Source organism: Gambusia affinis, linkage group LG24 (assembly GCF_019740435.1).
Source record: "Gambusia affinis linkage group LG24, SWU_Gaff_1.0, whole genome shotgun sequence".
Taxonomy (NCBI): Eukaryota; Metazoa; Chordata; class Actinopteri; order Cyprinodontiformes; family Poeciliidae; genus Gambusia; species Gambusia affinis.
The window spans coordinates 2556865-2583848 of NC_057891.1; the positions used below are offsets into that span (position 1 = coordinate 2556865).

The 26984-nt window shown below is 39.4% G+C and overlaps 1 protein-coding gene across 1 annotated transcript; it reads left to right on the top strand.

Moving 5' to 3' along the window:
* Positions 1 to 3537: 3537 nt before the first annotated feature.
* LOC122827124 (NLR family CARD domain-containing protein 3-like) lies at positions 3538 to 26261 on the top strand. The gene is made up of 10 exons (XM_044109737.1): positions 3538 to 3639; positions 5977 to 6295; positions 7797 to 8144; positions 8941 to 9264; positions 9341 to 9439; positions 10472 to 10795; positions 16385 to 18137; positions 19919 to 20107; positions 20716 to 20889; positions 26105 to 26261. Exons 2-10 carry the CDS (start codon positions 6268 to 6270, stop codon positions 26259 to 26261), a joined length of 3396 nt encoding a protein of 1131 aa, XP_043965672.1. The 5' UTR covers positions 3538 to 3639; positions 5977 to 6267.
* The last annotated feature ends 723 nt before the right edge of the window (positions 26262 to 26984 follow it).

A 26984-nucleotide genomic window follows, 5' to 3' on the forward strand; every position in this document is an offset into this window, starting at 1 on the left:
TTTGAAACATCATTTTCACGTGAAACATTAAACATATTTGCTTCAAATGGGATTTATAGTAAAGTTTTGAAGACGGTGTTGTCACACAAGTAGCATTTTTCAACAGGCATCAACACAGCCACCTACAATTTAGAAACATCTGTGGTGCGCATCGGTTTCAGCCAGTTAATTTATCCACCAGTTAATCTATAACAACGGCTCCTTAGCATCTGGGAAATTTAACGCTTTTTCCACCAGATTTGAAGCTTTAAAATTCTGAAATATGACAGTTTTATCGTTTAGAGTTCATAAATATGATAAATTGTTTTCATTAGTTTAAAGGGAAACTAATAATTCCACTTCATTGTTGTATAAATATTTGTACGAGGATGTAATTTTTTTTTTTTTTTAGAAAAATAGAATAGAAAAAAAAGGAGCATGCATTTGTTTAAATGTTTATGGTGTTATAAAAAGCTATTTTATTTGTTAACAGGGGTTAATGACGATGGGTGTAGTAACGGTGTTTCACCAGTAGGTGGCGCATGGTGACCTTATTAATATAAATTTCTCTTTAATAGAATTGAATAAAGCATTGAAAAATTCCAGTAAATCAACTCCTGGGAATGATCAAATTAGTTACAGTATGCTAAGTAATCTTAGTGAATTGAGTAAAAAAATATTATTAGAATTGTATAATAAGGTATGGAAAGAAGGAATATTACCTGACAAGTGGAAAGAAGCAATTGTTATACCTATTTGTAAACCTGGTAAAGATCCTCACTCAGCTGAGAGTTACAGGCCAATAGCTTTAACATCATGTCTTGGTAAGATTATGTAAAAAATGGTAAATAATAGATTAATTTATTATTTAGACTTGAAAGAGAAGATTAAATCCTACCAATTTGGTTTTAGAAAAGGTAGAAGTACAATAGATTCTGCATTATGTCTGGAACATGAAATTAGACGGGCTCAGATTAATAAGGAGAGTTCAATAGCAATTTTTTTTAGATATAGAAAAAGCTTATGATATGTTATGGAAAGAAGGATTGTTAATTAAAATACAGAATATATAGATGGATTAAAAAAATTTTAACGGAAAGAAATATAAAAGTAAAGGTAGGTGGCGAATTAAGTTCAAGGCATCAAATCAAAAATGGCACTCCCCAAGGTAGTATAATAAGTCCTATGCTATTTATTATAATGATTAATGATATTTTTAATAATATAGATAAATCTTTTGGTGTTTCATTATTTGCAGATGGCGGCCTTATTTGGAAGAGGGGAAGAAATATTGAATTTGTAAATAGGAAACTACAAGAGGCGTTACATAGTGTAGAAGCTTGGGCTTTAGAATGGGGATTTAGAATCTCAATATCTAAATCTAAAGTTTTTGTTTTTACTAATAGAAAGTTAAATATTATTACAAATCTCAAATTATATGAGAATGTTATTGAAAGGATGGATCAAATAAAATATTTAGGATTCTGGTTTGATAAGAAACTTACATGGAAGACTCATGTTAATAAAATAGTTGGAAAAAGTAAAAAAATCTTAAATATAATGAGGTGTTTAAGAGGAAAAGAATGGGGAGCTGATAGGAAAGCTTTAAAAACAATTTACACTGGTCTAATCAGGTCAGTTTTTGATTATGGATGTATTTTATATAATTCAGCTTCAAATAGTTTACTAAAAACCATAGATAGAATACAATATCAAGCATTAAGACTTTGTTGTGGAGCGATGAAAAGTACCCCAATTTCAGCTCTACAAGTTGAGATGGGTGAGATGCCGTTGGAGCTCAGAAGGAAACAATTAGCCATAACTTACTGGGCAAATATTAAAGGACATAAAGAAAGTTATCCTCCATATATTATGTTACAACCTTGTCAAGAAAAAGAAAAAAAGCAAATAAATAGTTTTGGATGGTTTATAAAAAATGAAATAAGAGAGATAGGATTAAATCTTAGTTTAATTAGTCCTGTGATTGTTATTCCTGTTATTCCACCATGGATAATTGGACAGGTGGAAGTTGATTTAAGTTTACTGGAAAAAGGAAAACAATTAGAAAAGAAAGAGGTGGAAAGTTATATTGGAAATGAATATGCGGAATATATACAAATATATACAGATGCCTCTAAAATGTCAAATAATAATATAGGAATAGCTTTTATAATTCCGGAATTAGATATTATGAGAAATAAAAGAATAACAGACAAATTGACAGTATATACAGGTGAACTAATGGCTATTTTAATGGCTCTAGAATGGGTTGAGGAAACAAGAGAGAGAGCGGCTGTAATCTGTTCAGATTCAAGTAGTGCATTAGTAAGTATTGTAGAACAAAATTCATAATCAAGGCAAGATATTATAGTTGATATTAATCATTTAATGTTTAGGATTAAAAGTTATGGATCTCTGGTCAAATTAGTTTGGGTTCCTGCTCACATTGGAATAATAGGGAATGAGCTGGCAGATAGTTTTGCTAAGAATGCAGCAAAAAAGTGTATTGTTGATTTAAATATTAAAATGAGTAAAAATGAGGTTAAGAATATTAGTAAAATGTATATTAAGAATAAATGGCAGGAACAGTGGGATAAAGGAAGCAATGCCAGATTTTATTATAGCATCCAAAGAAAAGTTGGAGAATTTAGGAAATGTAACAGGAATAAAAAAGAAGAGGATATTATATCTAGATTAAGGTTTGGACATACAGGTTTAAACAGTACTCTTAAAATAATTAATAAACATGATACAGGTTTCTGTAGTTATTGTGGGAAATTAGAAACAATACAACATTTTTTTTTAGAATGTAGTAAGTATGTTCGAGAAAGGGAGGAGTTAATTAGAAATTTAAATAGGAATAAAAATAAGTTAGATATTAGAAGTTTGCTTCAAAGATCATCGGGGGATGTAGTTTTTAATAGTATTTTTAATTTTCTATGGAGAACAGGTATTATGGGAAGATTATAGTGATTTTACATCTGATCCATACTCCAGTCTAGAAGGTGGCGGTAATGCACCTAAAAGTTGTTTGCTAACTGCCAAAAAAAACAAAAAAAAGAAGAAGAAGAAGAAGAAGGTTGCGCATGGAGATTCTGAGCTAAATATGAAATAGAACATGTTATGTTAGAATGCCATAAGTATGAAAAAGAAAGAAGATGTATGAGAAGAGAGTTTGAATGTATTAAGGAAAAGATTAATTTGTTAGATATTTTGAGGAAGAATTTGGGGAGTAAACATATACAAATAATTATTAAATATTTAAAGAAAACTAAATTATTTCAAAGAATTTGATTATAGTAGGTGTGTGTGTGAATGTATGCATGATCTAGAGGGGTGGATTATAAAGATATGTATAAAAATGGATGAGAGTATGTATGCATATATAAATATGAAATTTATTTATTTAATTTATCTATTAATAGTATGTGTAGGAGTATACAAGTATTTATATAAATTGATAGTCCATCTCGAACCACACTCCATACCAGTAAGTGGCGGTAATGCTACTTAAAGTTTGTTGCCAACCGCCAATAAAATCCAGAAGAAGAAGAAGAAGAGATTCTGAACTGCCTGTTGCTCTTCCGTTTTTCATAAACAGAGAAATTGAAGGAACACAGACTCCGTTTTCCGTGTGCTCATTTACATGCTGTTTTTCAGGTGATGATAACCTTCAAGTTTATTTTAACCAAATACTTTGTTATTATTTAGTGCTGTTCGAGGAATGTTTAGGGAAATGTGTCAATGTGTGAAAGATATTGGAAGAGTGATATCTTGTTTCGGAGCTAAGGGCGGCTAGCGGAAGTAGCCAACATGCTGTGATGCATGTTGGCTACTTGTTGTGCTATTTAGCCCACTGTAGCGGCGGATAATAGCGGGTTACGTAGGTGAAACTACTGAATTACTAAGAGTAACCGTTTGTAAAGCAAGTTGGGTTATATAACCCAGACAACAAGCTGAGTTTGCTCCCAGTTTCATAGTGGAGTCAAACTGGTACCAGTAGGTTCTGAGTGTTTGTGGCCCGGTTGAGATTTCTGGGTTCCTGGTTGGTGGATGGAAAATATTGCAATATGAAGTCAATAATTTATTGATCAGAGAGGATTTCTCTGGGCTTTTATCAGTAGAAAATCCAGTTTGAATCAGACTGTGGTGACAGTGGACAGCTGATCACATTTCAATCGATTATTGATCGATAATAAGTGATTATGGTGAAATAACAACACAGCGCCCCCTAGAGTATTTAAAAACATCCGCCCCACCCACTGCTGTTATTTAAATCTATGTAACTGAATTAAAACATCAAACCATCAGAACTGATAAAAATAACTATTGGACCCGATTGACACACCCAGCAGGAAGTCGGCCATTTTGGATCAAATGGGGGTTTTTGTTTGTTTGTTTTTTTACACTTTGACTTTAGAAGGAAAACCTAATAAAAAAAATAAAAAAAACCATTAAAAATGTCAGATTAGTCCTGGAGATTTCAGATATTTCAGTTGAACTCCCTGAATAAATCTTTCCTCCTCTCTGACCGTCGCTCTGTTTCTGAGTGTTTCTGGTTTTTAAATGTTTTAGGAAATCACAAATATCTGTTAATTTATTGTTTGAATGGCTGTGATAATTTCCATAACTGTTTATAAACTCTTACTAGTAAACCAGTTTTGTTTTCTATATTTTAATCAGTGAATTGTTTCTCTAGCTGATATTTCCAGCCTTCATGTTCTCCTTTAGTCTGAACTAAAGTCAAAGTTCCTGTTGAATTAAATAAATCTGCTTGTTGTTTCCACAGTCTGGTAATCTGTGAATATTTACATGTTTTGTTTGGTTCAGTGTTAAATGTTTGTTCAAGTCATATAAATGAACTGAGAGTCTCTTTAGAATCACTGCAGCTTTTCCTCTCTGGGTTGGTGGCAGGATGTTGACCTTTGACCCTTATGGTTCGGTTCCTTCCTGCAGTGAGTCTTTGAAATCACCTGGTGAAAAATAACTGAACAGCGCCATCTAGTGTAGAATTACTGGAACATGAACTGAAGTGACGGTTAGTGAGAAGGGGCGGAGCCTCAGGTGAGCCAGGTGTGATGAGATCAGGAGAAACAGATCATTCACTTCGCTGGTGTTTTATCAGTAAAATATTAAAGTTTGTTTGATGTAATAAGTGACATGATTGGAAAATTTATCTAAACTTTTAAAACAGAAACTGAGCTTAAAGTTTGACTTTAAATCCAAAACTGTACAAAATTATTTAAACCTTTTAAACATCATATTTTATCAGGTTCCAGAGACCAACCTGGTATTTATGAGACCAAAACAAAGTAATATCTTAATTTATATTATTAGTATTATATGAGCTGTTGCATAATTATGAAGTGGGAGGAAACTGATGAACAGTTTTCAGATTTTCAACCAAATTATTCATCAACCTTGATGTCAGTCCCGTGGAAGACCAAAACTGACATAATAAGAAATAAAAGCATAAATATATATTTAGTTTTTCCTTGTTCTTACACATTTGTTGTCGTCAAGAAATTAATGTTTTGTTTTTACTTGCCTTTATACATGTGCTGTCATCAAAAAATATTAATTTTACTTTTCCTTACACGTGTTTCTGTCAACAAATGTATATATTTTCTTTTTCATTTCCCTTAAACGTGTTTTTCAAGAAAAGTAGATATTTTCCTAATACAAGCTCTCTTCTTTTCTCATTGCCTCCTCTCCTTTTTCTGCTTGTCCATCTTTATGTTAATGAGGAGAGCTGCCTTCTCTGTCCAGCTCGACTATTGGCCAATAATAGAGCTGGACAGAGAAGGCAGCTCTCCTCATTAACATAAAGATGGACAAACAGAAAACTGACTTGGTTTCATCCATCAGGTTTGCTAAATGTTTCCCAGGCTGGACAGTGAATGTAACTCTGGTTCTGATCCATTTGGATGACATGTATGATCGTTTTCAGCATTAAAGCCTGTTTTTATAAATAACCAAATCTCATTATTTCTCTAGGTGGTTTACACTCAGAGGTTCTGGTCGGGAAATGAAACTGGTAAACGGACCTGGTGGAGCAGAGAGACAGAAATGATTGAACTCCAACAAAACTATGAGGAAACTGAAGCTCCACGCCTTTCCTGAGAACTGATCTGGATCAGAACCGGTTCAGCAGCATCTGGATCAGCCAATCAGCAGGAGTTTCCTCCTGCATGTTTCTGCTGGTTCCAGTAGAAACGGTGAACTGGTGTCAGAGGTGATCCACTGCTGGGATCTGATGGAGGACTCTCTGTTTGTTCTGAGAGGAAGATGATGATGATGATGATCCTCCTGCTCGGTAAGATCACCTTCCTCTCTCTGCTCCTCTTCCTCTCCAGTCTCTCTACAAGCTGCTGATCAGCCTCAGAGCTTCTTGGTTCTGGTCCATTCTTCTCTCTAACTGACCCTTGGTGACCTCAGCTGGTTGTTGGTTCTGGATCAGAACCTCAGGTTCTGGTTCCAGCGACTCGTCTCTCACCAGTCCTCCCAGTAGATCTCACTGGTTTATTGTTGGATTCTGGTCTGGTCCAGTGGCTCCTCTTTGTCGTTTCCTGTCTGGATCTAATTTCTCTGGTTTGGGTTCAGCAGCTGATCTGGTTCTGATGTTTTCTATCAGTTTCTATCAGGTTGTAGTTCTGTCAGCACCAGAACCACTGAGACCCACACAGACCAGTAATCTGGACATCAGCTCCCAGAAACATTAACCTCAGAAACCAGTGATGAATGTCTGCAGATGTTGAAGGTTCTGGTTCTGGTTCTGGTTCTGGTTTTCCTTCCTGTCTTCAGTTTTCCACATAAATGTTCATTTGAATCCAAGATGGCCGCCTGGGTGGTTGTAGTTTGTAGTTTATTTCTCCTGAATTCACCTGGGTCTCACAGGTTGGTGGTCATAATGTTCTGCTGCTGATGCATGATGCTGGTCAGACCAGTAATGGAGAATCAGGTTCTGGTGGGTCCGGTTCTTCTCTGGTTTACTGGTTTTATAAAAACAAACCTGATCTATGGATGATATTCAGAATGTAATTATGAGTTTTTGTTCTTTAGTCAACAGAAAAATGACAACATATTTATTGCAACATGTTGAACTGATCCTGGATCCTTTAACAAATATCTTGAATGTATTTATGACTAGAATTACATTTTTAGAAATCTGGGTTCAAACTGTGTAATTGTGTAAAAGCCCCTTTAGAGATGAACGCTCACAATGAGGTTCTATTGAAGTGATAAAATATGTAGAATATACAGAAGTTTCCAAATTGTTGTTTGATCAACAAAGACGCTTCAGTTTCACAGCAGAAACTGACTGAAAGTTACTGGAAGGTTTAAATTCTGTAACTATAAAGAATCTGGACCAGAAATCCCAGAAAAATAAAGTTAGAAGAATTTTAGTTTTTCAGGAAGTCACAGAAACAAAATGTCTGCCCCAACAATCACCAAGATACTAAAACAAAAATCTTTCTCATCAAATCATTTCATGAGAAAAAACAACCTGAAAACTGACAGCAGGATTTCTGCTAATAACCACAAACAGCAGCAACTCTAAAAAACACATTCAGGATGTTTGAGTTTCATCTGTTTCCATCTTCAGTTTTTACATTTTAACAGTTATTTTAATGCACTTTTATCAGTTTTCTGACATTTTGCTTAATGTGAGTTACATGTTACATGAACAGAGATCATTGCTGCCCAATAAGAGTTCAGCATCACTGAGCTGTTTAGCAGACAGACTGAAATCTTTCATCACTAATCAATAACTGATCAGTATTTCTACACACTAAACCCTCGTCTTGTGTCCTCAGTTTCCCAGCATGCTCTGGGTGGAGTGGTGGAGGTTAATGAGGGGGCGGAGTCTGTCCTGCTGCCCTGCCTTTACTCTGGTAGACTACCTGAAGATCCGTTACTCATCTGGACTCGCAGTGACCTCAGTCCTAACTCCGTTCATCTACGGAGAGAAAATGGTGACGATCTTAAAAACCAGAACCAGCGTTTCAGAGACCGGACCTCCATGAATCCTGACGCTCTGGATTCTGGAAACTTCAGCCTGACTCTGAGGAAACCTCAACCGTCTGATGGAGGAAACTACACCTTCAGCATCTCTGATGGAATAGAAGAACGGAAAGTGAAACAGATTCATCTGAAGGTCAAAGGTCAGATAAACAAGCAGCACACCCTATTTTAAAGTTGTTCATAGTGTCTGTAACCATGGAGACCATCCCCAGAATAACTCAGAATAACTAAGGAATGGATGAATGGATTATTTCTATAATGAAATTATTATTAATACAATAATTTCTATAATCTGAGTTACTATGGAAACAGATTTATTTTCTATAAACCTGCTGTTAATTCCTAACAAAACAGAAATGCTTTCATTAATATTTCATGTTTCTTTAAGTCTCCATAATTGACCTCAGTCTCTATTTTAGTTTTTCATTAACAGTAAAGCAGTCGGCTCTTTAATGACAGCAGCTTCATTCAAACACATTCATGTAAATATCAATAAAAATTAAATATAAATGAATTAGATCAATATTCAGCATCATTTTATAACTTCTTAAAAACACTTTATATTTATTAAGATTATAAAACATGATTTATCGTGACCTTTTTCACTTTTTCCACTATTATTTATGTTGTGATGATCATTGACCAGCTGGATAAACTGAACATTTACAGGATGAATCTCCAGGAATATTTAGTATTTGTGTTTCTCATCTTCAGCCTCCACAGAACAAACAGGTTTTGTAGATCTGCTGTGTATAGATCAAACCCTCTGATGCATCAATAACTGTCACATGAACCACTGATGGATTCAAGTTTCTGATTTTATGTTGATCATTAAAGAAATGATTTTTCTCCCTGCAGACAGAAACTGAATGACGACATCAAACCAGAAAATGATCCAAACTGTTTCTGCTCATTTTCTTCTTTATTTCCTCTCAGTTGATCAGCAGGAGGTCAAGGTCACTGAAGGGTCAGGTTCTGTCGTCCTGCCCTGCAGAACATCATCCCACCTTCCTGAGGACACAATAGTGGAGTGGACCCGCTCAGAACCACAATTTATGATGGTTCACAGCAGCAAACAAAGAAACCAGGACGGTTTTTACCGCGACCGAACAGAGATGAAGAAAGATTTCCTGAGGACCGGAGACGTCAGCCTGACCCTGAGGAACCCCAGAGACGGAGACGGTGGACGCTACGTCTGCACCGTCTACAGAGACCAGGACGTCCTGAGACACACTGTGGTTCTGGAATATGGAAAGAAAGGTCAGAGCATCAGGTCAGAGCTGCTGATGAAGGTCAAAGGTCAGAGTGAGGTCAATCTTTCTCTGTTTTTCCACAGAACCTTTTCCATCCTGGGCCAAAGCTCTGCTGGTTCTGCTGGTTCTGGTTCTCATCGTCTCTGCAGTTTTATATCATTTTAAAGATTATTTCCTGCCAGGTGAGTCTGAATGTTTCTGACCCAGAATGCTGTGAGACATCATGTGACCTGTCCTAGGGGTCAGAGGTCAACGGTTCATCTTGTCATCAGTTCAGATCTTTCTGTTCATTCATGTTCAGATCAAATGCAGCAAAGTTAGAATCAGAACCAGAACCAGCTGCTGCTGCTGATGTCTCTACAGTCTGTTAGATTTAAAGGAACTCAGTGTTTCAGCTGTATTTCAGTTTTCTGGAAGTTTGTTCCAGATTTATGGTGCATAGAAGCTGAATGCTGCTTCTCCATGATTGGTTCTGGTTCTGGATGTAGAGCAGAACCAGAACCAGCAGGTTGATCCAGCAGCTGCAGATCTTTAATCCGTTCAGTGATTTATAAACTAGCAGCAGGATTTAAAGTCTCTTCCTCTCAGTGAAGGACTGTGGAAGTGGGCGGAGTTTGGATGTTTGATTAGTTACTAATAAAGTTAAATAAAGTAAAAGAGAAAAACTCAACATAACAGAATTCACCATTTTAAAGTAAAACTCAGCTTCTTCTGGGCAAAATGAGCCAACAGAAAATGTCTAAAGTAATAAAATACAAACATTATTCTTCTTAAACACAAATAGATTGTATCTTACCAGTCTGATGGTCATAAATATCACATAAACTAACTACAAACACAACTTCAACTGATCTGCACTGATAACTGAACATTATTTCACATCTGAACAAAACTTTACTCACTAAATGGCTGCTGCCCCCTAGTGGCAAAGATAGAAACTACAATTCAGTCCTGCCTTCAGAACAGTTTCATCACCAAACTGTCTTGGAGACGAAACACTGCTGTCGGATTTTTCTCTCTGACTTGAACGTCTCAGTTACAAAGAAACATTTTCACCAGAAACACCTTCATGGTCTCTGACCTGATGGGTTCATCCTGGTCCAAGGGGGGAAGGGAAGGAAGAGAAGGAACTCTATCTCTCTCTGTTTCTCTTTTTCTTTCTCTCTCTTTTTCTCTTTCTCTCTCTTTCTTATCTTGTCCTCTTTGTCTCTCAGATCCACAGAAGGTGGATTCAGGGGTTAAATCTGTCCTGCTGCCCTGCAAAACCAACGTCTGCCTGCCTGGAGGCTCTAGAGTGGAGTGGAAGAACGGACAGAACAAGTTGGTCCATGTGTATCCAAACGGTTCTGCTGATCCTGAAGGACAGAACCTGACCAGCAGCAACAGAACCAGGATGAATGACGACCCACTGAAGACTAAAGACCTCAGTCTGACTCTGGAACGTCCCTCAGTTGCAGACAGCGGGATCTACACCTGCAGAGTCTCCATCAGGAAACGAGTCATCCTGATGATGAAACGGGTTCATCTCCAGGTCAAAGGTCAGTGGTATAAATGTTGGATTTTTCCAATCAGATGATTGGTGGTGATCAATAGCAATGATTGGCTGATTAGAAGGTCAGAGGTCAATGTGATGTAATGAGTGAGGAAGAGGAGGAACCAGATCAGGAGGTTCAGGACAATCAGGGACCAGAGTCCTGAAGATTCAGCTGGAGACTTTGACTAGGACAGTGTCCCCTGCTGGAGACACCAGTTACTGTTCAGAACCACCAGACGGGTCAGAACCATCAGGACTGAAAAAGTTTTTCCAACGTTTTGAAATCGAGTCTGTTTCACTTTCTTAATAAAATTCTCCAGCAGCAGAAAACAGCGGCTCACACGGCCCAGATGAGGCTGGAGAGCAAAGAGGTTGTAAAGCAGGTGGAGAGGTTTGGATCGATGGTGTTGTGGTTGTCCAGGATCAGAGGATCCAGAGACTTGGCCGTATCGCCCTCTGGCAGGAATCTCTGCTCCTCCTGGACGACATCAGCTGCTTTTGGTCTGACTGAACACTTTGATGTCGACGTGTTGGAAAAAGGTTGGCAGTTGGTAGAGCTGTTGCCTTGCAGCAAGAAGGTCCTGGGTTCGATTCCCGGCCCGGGGTCTTTCTGCATGGAGTTTGCATGTTCTCCCTGTGCATGGTGGGTTCTCTCCGGGTTCTCCGGCTTCCTCCCACAGTCCAAAAACATGACTGTCAGGTTAATTGGTTTCTCTAAATTCTCCCTAGGTGTGAGTGTGTGTGTGAATGGTTGTGTGTCTCTGTGTTGCCCTGCGACAGACTGGCGACCTGTCCAGGGTGACCCTGCTTCTCGCCAGGAACGTAGCTGGAGAGGAACCAGCAACCCTCCTGACTCCATTAGGGACAAGGTGTTAGAAAATGGATGGATGGTTTCAGCATAGATAAATTAAAAAATGAGAAATTGTGTAACATTTAAATTTAAGATTTTAAGGAGCTGGCAAGTTTACTTTGTAAAAATTCAAAGAACAATCTTTATAATTACATCGTTTTGTTATTATAGCAACGATCTGATTTTTGAGTTTTATCTGTTCATTAATGCATCTTAGCAACTACAATTATATTTAACTGCTCAGTTAATCAAACTAGGCCCCTTCTCCCAGATTTCACTAAATCCAAGGTGAAATGTTGTTAGTGCTGCTGATGTTCTTTGCAGCAAGAGGGGCCCCTAAGTCAGATTCTGCTTAAGGCCTCCTAAAGCCTTGGACTGGCCCTGCATGATGAATTAGACCCACTGCACAACACATCTCTTTGTGAATGCATTTGCGTTTGCAATGAAATGTGAACATTCACGGTTCACATTGAGCTGCGTGAGCAGAGCAAAAGCAGTGGATTTAATCTTGACTTCTTCCTTGATAAATTCTACAAAGAAACATGGATTCTCATCCTCACAGATGGTTGACAAAAATGTCCATATAGGTGATTCTATATGAGCCACCTGTAAACTTCAGAGATAAAGCAGCGACACCTCTTGAAGCCGTGTCTCCAGCAGCCTGATTGGTGCTCCTTGTTCAATGCATCCACTATTTAAAACTATAAATGCATCTTTCTTTCTTTCAGGAATAATTCTGCCCTGCCAGTAAAATGCTCACCACAGAAGAGACTCTTGCAGTCAGGCTAATTAAAGAATATATATATTAAACGAAAATAAATGTTTTCTTTTAATAAAAACAAAAAACGCAAAAAGCTTAGCCTGGCAGTGGGGTATGTAAAGCATGGTGGGCTGCCAGGCCTATTGTACTCTGGGGTAAACCCTGAGTGGTGTGGGTACTGAACCGAATAACAAGTAAAAGTTGTAATAAATTTCATGCTGCAATATGAGTTTTAGAGCAGAAGAAAAATGAGGGAAAAGGAAACATGAATGGAAAAACAACAGGGTTCCCTGATCTGCTAGGAGCAGACGATCAGCCTTTCATTGGCCGTCCACTCAGAACCCTAAATATCTAGACAGGAAACAGAACTGCTTTAACATTCTTTAGCCACTTCAAAATAAGAGCATGAATAACCAAAACTGCAACACAGACCAACTTCACTCAAGAAACATTAGTTTAGTTTCTCATTCCGGTCCTCAGGTCCCCCTGCCCTGCATGTTTTAGGTGTTTCCCTTCTGTCACACCTGGATTGAATCTGTGGGGATTAACAGGCTTCTGCAGGACTTGATGACTGCAGAAGAGATCATGCAATCATTTGGATCAGCTCTTCTGAAATAGAGACACTAAAACATGCAGAGCAGAACTGAGGACTGGAATTGAGAAACACTGGTTTAGGGGAATTAAACATTTTCTAAGACAGCAAGAATGCTAAATGTAAAATTATCTCTGCTGTTATAGTCCCAATGTCAATGAATGCAATATGCATATTAAGAGGAAGCAATGCAGGGTTTATCACAACATTCATCAACATCATTGCATGTTTTCCTCCTGCATCAGTCGCTGTTATGGATCAGCTGCAGATGAAGGGACCCATCAGACTGTTATCACCAGCTGTCAACGTTCAGTTTCACCTCAAACAGCTGATTGTCTTAGTGAGGTTACTACAGTTTCAGCTCATCAAGCTGCACTTTACCAAGATCTCTGCATGCTGCAGCACAGCATCGTCTCCGGCCTCTATAGAGCAGATCTCTGCAGAATAAGGATCTCCAGACTCTGAGACGCCCTTCAGAAACCCAGCAGTACTCTGGGACTCTCACCTCATGATGGAAACAACCCAATGAACCAAAGGAATATATAGATAAGAAGTTTCACTAAACACCAGATAAACAAAGATAATAATACAATGAGTATATTTAATATTAATTAAGACAGTATTAACATCACTCAAATTGTAAAAAGATGCATAAGATGCATATTCTAAAATGCAGTCCTGAAATAAAAAAAACATAAAACCACAACAGGTAACAGTGTGTTTTTAGTACATATCTATAATCTCCAGCAGTGTGTGACACTCAGCCAGTGGGCAGGATGTAGGCAGACCCTGTACACTGTTCTAGAAAAACATTTTGGAGGAAAAATCTCAGACAAATTTCATAAAAGCAACAATTTTTCACTGTAACCAAACCCAAAGTCTTTAAAACAACGTAGTAACAGTTTATATTACATTTTTAATGTTAGAAACATTACTGAGGGAGAGATAGCATTAGCACACATCTGACCAGCTGCAGCTTCTGTTGGGCTGCTGCAGCTTCTGTTGGGCTGCTGCAGCTTCTGTTGGGCTGCTGCAGCTTCTGTTGGGCTGCTGCTGCAGCTTCTGTTGGGCTGCTGCTGCAGCTTCTGTTGGGCTGCTGCTGCAGCTTCTGTTGGGCTGCTGCTGCAGCTTCTGTTGGGCTGCTGCAGCTACGTCACTGAAACATGTGCAACATCAGTAAAGGAGCTTCGCCTCATAGCCACACATCACGCTGGTTTTATTTTATTATATTATTTTTCCAGTTACGTGATCCATCAAACCATATCAAATATTTTGTCTACTTAGTCAGAGTTATTTCTCGCGGCTGTGTGGAGATTTGAAAAACTCATTCCATAAAGCTCAGAAACCAAAACAGCATAGCATTTCACTGGCGATGTTTTCCTGTAACATATAATTATTCATTAATATTTTTACATTTCCTGTCAACTTAACATCTTTTAATACAAAAACACTGTGGACGCCTCGGCGCCCCGATCGCTGGGCTGAACAGGATTTCTGGGGGAGACCCTGGAAATAAAATGACCTCAGCTACAAACTCCCCACTGAGCTTCTAAAAACAGTAACGGGTCAGAAGTGACATACAAGGTAACATTAGTTAAACTCAGCTATGTTTTATTAATAATCACTGTGTAACTAAAGGTTTCTATGTTTCAATAGAAAGTGACATTAAGGAGTTGTCCAGACTTTTAATATCCTGTCGACACGTTCTCAAATTGATTGCCAAATAACTGTTACCTGAACAAAAACATCACCCTGATCTTTGGTCAAAGCATCATGTACTGCTAATACTGCAGACACTTCACAGTCAGATAGGAACTGAGTTTCCAGTTCACTCAATGGGGGCTGCATCCTGAAGGTTTTGGTGGTTGACAAAAGAAGATTACAGACTGTACAGGGCCGGCCCAAGCCTCATTGGGGCCCATTGTTTCTGCTAACAATGTGGACTGGCTGCAATCAACAGTTAGAATATTAGATCATTCGCACAACGGCTTATTGCATCTCTGATGATGCTGTTTGCATTATATCTTATGCATGTTTAATATAGGATACATTTATTGGCCAGTCGATTTCTGGGAGCCGATTTCCTTAATTTTGGGGGATCGTGATCGGCAGATACTTACAAATATCCCCTGATCTTATCTTCGTCAGCAATAATTTAAAAATCAGCTTCTGTCTTCTTCTGCTCTGCAGTGAAAGGTTTGACTGACAGATCGGCCCACCAGGTCATATCTGAATGTTTACAGTTAACAATGTTCAACCCACTGTTACCAACTCACTGACGTTCTTCCTATATTTAGCAACATTTTATACAAAAAATAAATTGGTATCAGCCAAATTCAAAATCGGCAGGTCAGGTTTTTTTAAAGATAAGTGATCGGCCAGAAAACAGCAATCGGTGCACTGCTACACACATATTCATGACATTCTTTGATTATATTAATTTCTCTTAAGCATAATTCCAAAAGCTAAAGAATTTAATTTACACCAGATGAGTTATTCTCCCCTGGGAATGTGGACCGGTACCAGTACCGGGTTGATTCTGACCCTTCAAATGATTTTAACAGAAGTGTCACATAAGTGAGGAGTTGATGTAAAAATATTTTTTGTTTTAGCCACGAAATGATCATCAGCAAACAACATATGACCAACTACAGCTTAGAACAACTTATTGATACATAAATGCAGCAGCCATGTAGCCTGATGGAAAACATTTCGCTAGACAATATCAAACATTGAGAAGTTTAAATTATTCTTATCAAATGTTATCAAATAGCATTTTGAAGCCAAAAAAACCTCTGAAATATACAAAGCATAAATGTTTGGCTGTTGAACAGAACCGTTAAAGGTTGCTATGAAGCTAATTTTCTAATAGCAACTTCACACATCTCTTTTATAACCATCACATCACCAAGACACATTAAAACAAACCTTTATCTTGGCTTTTTTCTAGTTTTTGTTTATAGCTCATGATACCGCTACACGTGCAGTACCTACGGCGACCACCAGGGGACCCCAAGAGCAATTTTCTTTTTTCTTTTTGTCCATAAAATAATGATTTCTACATACATTATCAAACAAATCACTTCATGTTAAAATTGTGTGTTTTTGTTATTGTCATGACATACAAATCGTTATTAAAAGAAATCAGCTCCACCGAGGGGCCCCTTGGTGGCCCCTGGGGCCCGAAGCGGCTGTTTAGCTTGCGTATGCCTTGGGCCGGCCCTGAGACTGACGTTGGAATAATTATCATGGAGTTTTCTTTAGTTATTGAATTAAGTTTCCTTCACAGAAGTTTATGTAGAAGAACCAAACTGGCCACTTTATTAGTCCAGTTACTTGTTAGAATATTGCAGATTGTTTTTATTTTGTTTGTTTTTCTTTGTTTTTTCAGATATTGTTGCTCAGTATCAGCCTGACCTTAAAGACTTTCTGAAGAAGAAGTTCCAGAGTCTCTCTGAAGGCGTCGCTGAACATGGAAATAAAACCGTTCTGAACCAGATCTACACAGAGCTCCACATCACAGAGGGGTTAACTAGAGAGGTCAACCAGGAACATGAGGTCAGACGGATTGAAACAGCATCCAGGAAACAAGAAACAATCAGAAGAGAAGACATCTTTAAAACCCCACCTGGAAGAGATCAACCAATCAGAACAGTGATGACCATGGGAGTGGCTGGCATTGGGAAAACACTGTTAACACAGAAGTTCACTCTGGACTGGGCTGAAGGCAAAACCAACCAGAACATCCAGTTCATATTTCCATTCACTTTCAGAGAGCTGAATATGTTGAAAGAAGAAAAGTTCAGTTTATTAGAACTGATTCATAAATTCTTCACTAAAACCAAAGAAATCAGCAGCTTTGAATCGTTTCAGGTTCTGTTCATCTTTGATGGTCTGGATGAAAGTCGACTTGATCTGGATTTCAAGAACAACGAGATTCTGACTGATGTTACAGAGTCCAGCTCACTGGATGTTCTGCTGACAAACATCATCAGGGGGAAACTGTTTCCTTCTGCTCTCCTCTGGATAACCACACGACCTGCAGCAGCCAATCAGATCCCTGCTCAGTGTGTTGACATGGTGACAGAGGTCAGAGGGTTCACTGACCCCCAGAAGGAGGAATACTTCAGGAAGAGATTCAGAGATGATGAAGAGAAGGCCAACAGGATCATCTCCCACATCCAGAAATCAAAAACTCTCCACATCATGTGTCACATCCCAGTTTTCTGCTGGATCACTGCTAAAGTTCTGGAGAATCTGATGGAGACCAGAGAGGGAGGAGATCTGCCCAAGACCCTGACTGAGATGTACATAGAGTTCCTGGAGGTTCAGCTCAAAATCAAGGAGGAAAAGTTTGCCGGACGACAAAAGACTAAATCTGTCTGGAGTCCAGAGAACAGGAAGCTGATTGAGTCTCTAGGAAAACTGGCTTTTGATCAGCTGCTGAAGGGAAACCTGATCTTCTATGACAAAGAGCTCAATCAGTGTGACATCAACATCAAAGATGCTGCATTGTCCTCAGGAGTTTTCACTGAAATGTTTAAAACAGAGAGAGGAGTGAACAACAAATCAGTTTACTCCTTTGTTCATCTGAGCATCCAGGAGTTTCTGGCTGCAGTCTACATGCTCCACTGTTTCACCAGCAGGACGTCAGAGGTGATCCAGACGTTCCTGGGAGAAAAATACAGAGAAACATCTCTAGATGAGTTTATGAAGAAAGTCATGGAGAAATCCCTCAGCAGTGAAAATGGCCACCTGGACCTGTTTGTCCGCTTCCTTCATGGTCTCACTGTGGAGTCCAACCAGAACCTCTTAGAAGATCTGCTGGGTCAGAGAGAGAACAGTCCAGAAACCATCCAGAGAATCATCACCAACCTGAAGAAGATGAACACTGATAGAATCTCTCCTGACAGAAGCATCAATATCTTCTACTGTCTGATGGAGATGAACGATCTCTCATTTTATCAGGAGATCCAACGGCTGCTGGATTCAGGGAAGGAGCTCTCAGATACTGACTGTTCAGCTCTGGCCTTCATGCTGCTGATGTCAGAGGTTCTGGATGAGTTGGACCTGAAGAAGTACAACACATCAGCATCAGGACGACAGAGACTGGTTCCAGCTGTGAGGAACTGCAGAAAGGCTCGGTGAGTCCAGATGTTTTCATTGTGTGAATGCTGATTCAGCAATATTGTCCTCCTGTTTCTTCTTCTTCTTCAAGTTGCTTCTGGATGTTTTTGGTCTTTAACTTCTTCCTTCATCCTCTGGATTATTTCATCCATTCAAACATCTAAACATTCAGATCATCCAGGACAGCTGCAGCTTCTGGTTTTTACACATTTTGATCATTTTAAAAATATTTAACTTTTTATCACTTTTCATTTTTAAATGAATAAAAACCTTCAGAACTCTAGAAAATCTATTTTCTCTTAATGATCCAATCAACCAGAGAGACTTTTTAAACTTTAATCTTCTCTTCATTCATTGAGCCGCTACTCCATAATTCACCTTTTAGGATCTTTGACTGTTTTTATAAAATAATTATTTAGGTTTAATGAAAAGTTGAACCATTAAAATAAACCGTTGCATTAATTAGAAACTTTGTGAACAGTGTTGATCTTCTTCATTCCATCATCATCCTCACCTCTTCCTCCTCCCACTAGTTTCCTCTGAGTTTGTAAATGAGACCAAAATGTGTTGATTGTTGTCTGGTCCAGAAAAAGTTCTGGTTTCTGTCAGATCCTCCCAAAGCTCTGAGAACTCTGAGCTTCCAGAGCTGGAACCATTTTCCTCATCAACTCTTCATCTGCAGCCTTTGTTGAAGCTGTTAGCTGTCCTCCATGAAGACCTGGAGAGACATGAGCTTCAACTCTTTAGACATCCCAGCCTCTTCTAGTTACTGGAGAACTTTCACTGCTTCACCATGAAAATGCTGCTGGACCCAAACGCTCCGTCTCCTCCAGGGGTTTTGGTCTTCAGCTCTTCAGGAGTTTAGCAACAATTTCTTCTTACATCCAAACCTTTGTTCCTCTGAGACGACGGACAGACCACTGCAGAGACACGGTTCCCTCTTCCAACCAGTTTGTCCCAGTTCCTCTCAGATCAACAGTCTGAGAGGTTCAGACCTGAAGCAGCAGCAGGACCGGTTCTGCTGCTGCTCTGCAGGACGACCAGAACAATCTGAAGCTTTTAGCTGCAGCAGGTTGACGACTGTCCACTTTCTACTTTGTTAAAGCATCAAATCCAGCAGATGAACGGAGACAGAACTGGGAGCATCATGTGTTTGGTTTCTGCTCCCAGTTTCCTCTGTGGCAGCATTTAATAACCTGCTGCTGGGAACTTTGTTTCTATAGAATATCCTACTATTATTAATGATGATGATGATTCTAGATGCTGCAGCAGATATTGGCTAAACAAACCCAGAGATGCCAGAGGTCCACAGCAGGCTGGACTTCCTCCTCTGCTCACTTCATTTCTAACTCACTTCCTGCCTGGTGGAAGATCTCAAGGAGCCAAAGGGTCTAGTCCAAGTCCGAGCTGTGAGCAGTTCCTCCTCCTCTCCATCATCTCCAGTAGTTTCCTTCATTCAGCTCAGTCAGCCTCTTCATCAGCTGCTGCAGCTCCTTTGAGGCTCTGATGCTGCAGCTCCATCAGATGCTGCAGAGAAAACTGAACTTTCCTTCACAGATGATAGAAGATCTTCAACATCTGACTGCAGCTGAAGGTCTGAGGACATGAAGCCTGGACCAGAACCAGAACCAGAACCTGGACTTTAACCAGGAACTGAACTGATTCTCTGTGGGGTCAAACTCAGTAAATTGAAGATCAGATGTTGATCAGATGATGACATCACTGTTATCATATTTTAGTCTGTTATTGATCCAGATTGATTTCATTAGAACTGATTTTATTTCTTCTCTAATCACAGACTTGGTGGCTGTTCGCTCCAAAAGGATGAATGTAAAGTTTTGGCCTCAGCGCTGAAGACCAACCCAGATCTGACTGAACTGGAAATAAATCAGATCTTCATACTGGGAGGTCGATCCTTTGTAGAATCTGATCTGAATCCTGTGGTTGAGATCCTGGAGAGTTCAGTCAGTAAAGTGAAGAAACTGAGGTTTGTTTTAATTATTTATTCTTTACATCCAGAATGAAATGTTCCACAAACTCTGACAAGTTTAAATCATCATTAATGATCACATCTAAGAAACGACTGATTGTAGAAAAACAAATCTAGATGAAATGAATGAAAGTGAGGTTTGCAGCAGCAGCAGGTTGTGGTTCTGTTGGGCCGGGTCAGAGAGGAACCGTCCTCTTCAGTCTGACAGCCGTCAGTCGGTTGGAGCCTCGTCTCCATGACGACGCTTCATCAGGTCACGTCTCCTTAGGAAATAATGGCCTCCATTGACTTTCAGCAGCTTTAATAAGAACCCAAAGGCCATTAATGAATAAACTGACTGGTTCTGATCCAGTTACCAAGTCGGGTCTCCAGCTGATGATCAGGAACCAGCAGAAATAGTTCAACTCATCTTTTGATCAAATGTTCTGGTTCTGCTGGTTTGGACTCTTTAAACCAGTTTGACTGGATCAGATGTTGGAATCAGTTCATCAAGTTTCTTTTACATTCAGGGAAATTAATTTTCTACATTTTTATTATTTATTTGTTCATATTTCAGTTTTAACCTGCATCCTGTTGGTTCAGCTCATCTTTTATTCTTTATTCAGATTGAATGAATGCAGTTTGTCAGAGACCAGCTGGACTTCTCTGTTCTCAACTCTGAAGTCCAAACCGACCCATCTGACAGAACTGGACCTGATCAGAACCAACCTGGAAGATTCTGGACTGAAGGATCTCTGTGGTTTTCTACAGACTGAAGGCTGCAGACTGGAGACATTGAAGTATTTAAATTCTATAATTATTGATATTTCTGTGATTAATTATTTATAATTGATCATAAATCAAAGTTCATTTCTTCTGTTCTAATCAATATTTTCTGAGTTTGTTCCTGGACTTGGATCCAGAGTTTAATTTAGTCCCTCTGTGTAACTGAGTTGGACCCGCTGACCTGAGGTCAGAACAGGACAGCATTCGGACCCCCGGTGTGTAGAAATCCCCCTCATGTGAAGCAGGTCAAAGGTCAAGATGCAGAAAGAGAGAGAATGAAATCTCCTTTATTGAAGATCCACAAATGCCACACTTAGTTTTAAATCTTCTGCTATTAGTTGATAATAATCCAGTCCAGGTTTAAAGAGTCCAGGAAAGTTGGTCCTCGGGGGTCGGCATCCTGCACCTTTAAGTTCTCTCCTTGGTACCAACAACCTTTTCAACATGCCAGTGTTTTTCTTAGGCCTTTTAATGAGCCATCATTTGATCCAGGTGCGTTAAACCAGGGAGAGAACTAAAATACGCAGGATGCCGGCCCTCGAGGACCAACTTTGGGCATCCCTGGTCTTGGTGTTGTACTGTTTTAACTCTAGTAGATTAAAGATGCTGATAGTAGAGTAAAATTAGGTGGAATTGAGAGCAGCTTCTAGAGGAAAACCTGAGTTTGTTGTGACAGTCAGACTCTATCAGGATGACCACAGTCTTCTGGCAGAGTTCCTGGACATTAAGGAGACATAAATAATAGAAAGATAATTCATTAACAGTCCTGCAGTAAATACTGACTTTGTGAAGGTTTTGGTGTTTAAGTCATTTTGTTCAAACATCTTGATTCAGCTCTTATTTTGTAGGACAGGAAGTGAGATCTTACCTTTATATGCAACAAGCTTCATCAGTTCACTGAAATCATTCTCATGTTTTACCTGGAAAATAGATTTAAAATGATTCATCTTCACAATCCTGTTGTTCCTTTATGATAAAGTTCCCGTTTCTGCAGCATCTCTGATGAAGGATTCAGAACTTGAACTAAATGACCCTCATCAATCTGACAGAGAAAAGACTCAATATTTTCTAGTTGATATTTCAGTAACTGAATCAGCACAAAATGAGAAAATGATCAACTTTCAGAATGTGAGCAGTAATGGAAATTGTAAAACGCTGAATTAGACGGATTGAAATAAACTTGTTTACATCTGTCATAATTATCAATGAGCTGCAGTTAAAATACAACCAGCAATAAAACATTATTAATAGATTAATGAACAAAAACTGGAGACATAAAATATCTGTAGATAAATGATGGAACAGAGCAGTCAGATAATACAGAGTCTGGAAGGAAACATGGAGAGAGAAAAAAACATCCGACTGAATTTAAGATCCTGAGAAACTTTTAGAAAAACTTTGAGTTTCTGTTTTGATCAAATGTTCTGGTTCTGCTGGTTTGGACTCTTTAAACCAGTTTGACTGGATCAGATGTTGGAATCAGTTCATCAAGTTTCTTTTACATTCAAGGAAATTAATTTTCTACATTTTTATTATTTATTTGTTCATATTTCAGTTTTAACCTGCATCCTGTTGGTTCAGCTCATCTTTTATTCTTTATTCAGATTGATTGGCTGCAGGTTGTCAGAGACCAGCTGGACTTCTCTGTTCTCTGCTCTGAAGTCCAAACCGACCCATCTGACAGAACTGGACCTGTTCAGAACCAACCTGGAAGATTCTGTATTGAAGGATCTCTGTGGTTTTCTACAGACTGAAGGCTGCAGACTGGAGAGATTGAGGTATTTAAATAATATAATTATTGATATTGCACCTATAAATCTTCAATTTCTCAAAAGCTGATTGTGTTCCTTATAATCCAGTGCATCATTTTCATTTTCCCCCGTAGAAGAAGAAGCGATCAGTGCATGTTGCGATATATGACTGAGGGAAGCGTGCTGTTTAATTTCCATTTGTGTTTGTGTAAAGACCCCAAAATGGCTCCTACTAAGAGACTGGCTTATGACGCAGTGTTTAAACTCAAGGCGATCAGTCACGCAGCAGAACACAGGAATAGGGCAGCAGCGACAGAATTTAACATTAATGAATCAAAGGTTCGAAGTGGAGGTAGCAACAAGATGACAAGTAAAGAAGACTAAAAAGAGTTTCCAAGGGAGCAAAGCAAGATGGCTACAGTTGGAGGACAAACTTGAACAGTGGGTTGTTGAACAGAGAGCAGCAAGTAGAAGTGTCAGTACAATCACTATTCGAATGAAGGCAACAGCACTAGCATGCAAACTTAACATTAACAAATTTAAAGGCGGTCCTTCTTGGTGCTTTCGGTTTATGAAAAGACGTAATCTCTCCATCTACTGTTTCAAAGCTACTACCAGAAGACTACCAAGAAAAGTTTACATATTCCAAAAACAAGATTACTAAAGATCCGCCAGAGCACATCATCAACATGGACGAGGCTCCACTGACCTTTGATATTCCTGGATACGGTAAATGTTAATGAGAAGTCATCCTTCACTGTAGTTCGGCTAATGGCCAGAAACTTCCACCGATGGTTATTTTCAAGAGGAAGACTTTGCCAAAAAGAAAACATTCCAGCCTTGAAGGGATGGATGGATGAAGAAAAGATGAGTGAATGGTTGAGAGAAATTTACGTGAAGAGACCTTGTGGCTTTTTTCGTCTCTATTGATCTACCCATATCACCGATGGTGTCAAAAAGCAAGTGAAGCACACTAATTCAGTACTATTCTGGGTGGATTGACAGAACTCCAGCCGCTAGATATCGGTGTCAACAGGGCATTCAAAGCTGCGAACTGCGTGGGAACTGTGGATGTCACGCTCACCAAGATGGGGAGACAGCGCCGCATACGCCACTATCTGCCAGTGGATCGTAAATGCCTGGGCTGATATATCATTCTCAACTGTGGTCCGAGCTTCCAGGAAGGCAGGAATTGTCACTGAACTGCTGGACAACAGCAGCAACACTGACTCCATTAATAAGATAAGAGATAAGATAAGATTTATTTGTCATTGTCATCAACAGATTACAACCAGATTGAGACCGTGCTTGACTCGAGTTAAAGTGCAGGTTATATACACATACACACATAATATATATATACATACATAAAAAGATAAAGAAACAAACAGCACAAAACGAGAAATAAATAAACATCAGAAGATGGTTGCAGTGCCTGGAGGTGCAACAGAGTGAACAGAGTTTACATTTTTAACAGAGTTTACATTTTTAACAGAGTTTACATTTTTAACAGAGTTTACATTTTTAACAGAGTTTACATTTTTAACAGAGTTTACATTTTTAACAGAGTGATGTCAAGAGCAGAAGTTCTTATGCCTTTGAATTTAGTGCCATGATTGCCATCAGGTAGAAACTGTTTTTAGGCGATTTGTCCTGGTTTTTATTGCTCTGTATCTCTTGCCTGATGGCAGCAGCTGGAAGAGACCATGGCCAGGGTGTGAAGAGTCATTTAAAATGTCCAGAACTTTCTTGTTGAGCCTGGAAGTGTAAATCTGTTCCATGGTGGGGAGGGGGCAGCCTATGGTTCTCTCTGTTGCCCTGACAACCCTCTGGAGCGCCTTCTCTGCCATACCAGACACACAGACTGTATGTGAGCACACTCTCTATGGATCAGTGATAGAAGACAGTTCTTCTGGAGGATTCTCAGAAAGTTCAGTCTCTGCTGTGCTTCTTCAGCAGCTCCTTGGTGTTGGTGCTCCAGGTTAGCTTGTCCTCCAACTCCATGCACAGAAACCTGAACACTGGGACCCTCTCCACACAGGTCCCACTGATGGTGAGAGGCTGGATGTCCGTTTTGTTCTTCCTGAAGTCGATCACCAGCTCCTTTGTTTTGGAGCAGGTTATTGACTTTGCACCACTCTGACAGCCGCTTCACCTCATCCCTGTACTCCAGCTCCCCCTTCCGTCTGAGATGAGACCAACAACAGTCGTGTCATCTGCAAACTTTATGATCTTGTTGCTGAGGTGGTTGGAGACACAGTCATGAGTGTAGAGGGTGTAGAGAAGTGGGCTGAGCACGCAACCCTGTGGCGATCCGGTGTTCAGGCTCAGAGCAGTGGAGGTGTGTAAGTTCTCTCGACTTAGACGAGACGGAGCCGGGCATGTTGGATGCCGTATTCGCCCAATTGTTTATTTCGGTCACTGAAGAAGAAGAATTTGAGGGATTCGTGGATGAGGAATAAATTAATAAAGTGAGCTTTACGTGTTTATTTTGTGTTTACAGCTGAACAAGGTTGGTCATATTGTGAATATGGACCTTAGCGTTTGAACAACGTTGAGGTATTGATATATTGTTATTGCTTTGCACTATTTAGAGTGTTTCTATATTGTGATTGCACTAACGTTTGATTTACCGTAACAATATCAGACAGTTTTTACGTGTTTATTGAATGAGGAAAAGTTTCCTTCTATTATGTGATATAAATGTTGCACTACATGTTACCATGTCACTAACTTTACCTCGGAGAAAATAATAAAACAGCTCTTTATTCATTTTGGGAGTGAACGGATTTGTCTGAACGCTGGTTTGTAATCTATTAATAAAGTTTGACGAACCTATCTGACTGTTTTGTTGATATTCCCTTTAGTGCAGCTCCATTTAATGGATGCATAACTGTAGCATCTATTCGACGCACCTTATATTTGAAAAAAGTTTTAAAATAGGTAATTCATTGAAGGTGCGCCTTATAGTGCGGAAAATATGGTAATTGATCATAAATCAAAGTTCATTTCTTCTGTTCTAATCAATATTTTCTGAGTTTGTTCCTGGACTTGGATCCAGAGTTTAATTTAATCCCTCTGTGTAACTGAGTTGGACCCGCTGACCTGAGGTCAGAACAGGACAGCATTCGGACCCCCGGTGTGTAGAAATCCCCCTCATGTGAAGCAGGTCAAAGGTCATTCAACCCAGTCTAGAAAAGTGAATCCTGGAATCTGACAGGAACAAATCAATAATCAATGATTGATGCTTCAACACTTTGATCAGAACCTGGAATGATTTTACTGACTAAAATCCTCCAACAGAACACGACCCAGTACCAGGTTCTGGTTCTGGTTCTGGTTCTGGTTCTGAAGTCAGCAGGTCTTTATTGAAGCAGCAGCTTGTTGGCATTAATATTCATGAGAATCTTTAACTGGTTCTGTTGGACTGGTTAACCTGCATCCTGTTGGTTCAGCTCATCTTTTATTCTTTATTCAGATTGAATCGCTGCAGGTTGTCAAAGATCAGCTGTTATTATTTGGCTTCAGCTCTGAAGTCCAACAGCCTCCATCTGACAGAACTGGACCTGAGAGGAAACAACCTGAATTATTCAGATGTTCAGCAGCTGGAGGATCTTGTAGATTATCTAAAGTAAGTAAATGTTTGTAGTGATTTCATCTCCTGTCAGCATATTGAACTAAACCCAGTTAGTATCAAAGCAAAGATCCAGTGTTCCCAGTAAAGCTGCAGCATCTCAGTGGGAGGAGAATGGTTCAGGCTTCCTGATTGGACACAGAGACAGCAATCAGCCAATCAGAGGAGCAGCAGCTTGCTGTGTTCCTGTGTTTGTGTGGGTGTGAAGATGAGTGTTGTTGCTGTGTCCATGTCTCCAGGAAGTCCAGCTGGACTCCAGCGTCCAGCCGTCCAACATGTCTAGAGACAGTCAGTGGTCCTCATTCATCAAACTGTGGCAGCAGCAGATCTGATCTCAGATCTGATTGTTCTCTCAGTTCAACAGGAAACAACTGATCAGGTTCATCTTGGTCACAGCTCTGAGATCAGTCTGACTGCAGCCTAGAAACCATCGACTGGATGTGCTGCGTCACTGACTGCTGCTGGAGAGTCTGGAAAAACTCACTGATCTCATCTCTCCTTCCTTCTTCTCTCTGCAGGTGGAGGACGATGACAGATTATCTTATTGATTCTGATGATTCTGACTTGTCCGACTGATGATCTCTGTAAAGTAGAGAATGATCTCTGTGTCCTGCTGATCCTCAGAGGTTGAAGCTGCAGCAGTTTGAGTCTAAAGAGACTCTGACTGGATCATGATGATGACCTCTGACCTCCAAGATTTTCCTCCTGTTTGTTTTCTCATGTC

What these genes read in the sequence shown, in the direction of transcription:
- LOC122827124 (XM_044109737.1), top strand. Translation starts at nt 6,268, where the DNA reads ATGATGATGATGATGATCCTCCTGCTCG. An exon ending in AGTAAAGTGAAGAAACTGAG is followed by an intron (nt 20,108 to 20,715) that starts GTTTGTTTTAAT and finishes TTCTTTATTCAG; the next exon opens with ATTGAATGAATGCAGTTTGT. An exon ending in TGCAGACTGGAGACATTGAA is followed by an intron (nt 20,890 to 26,104) that starts GTATTTAAATTC and finishes TTCTTTATTCAG; the next exon opens with ATTGAATCGCTGCAGGTTGT.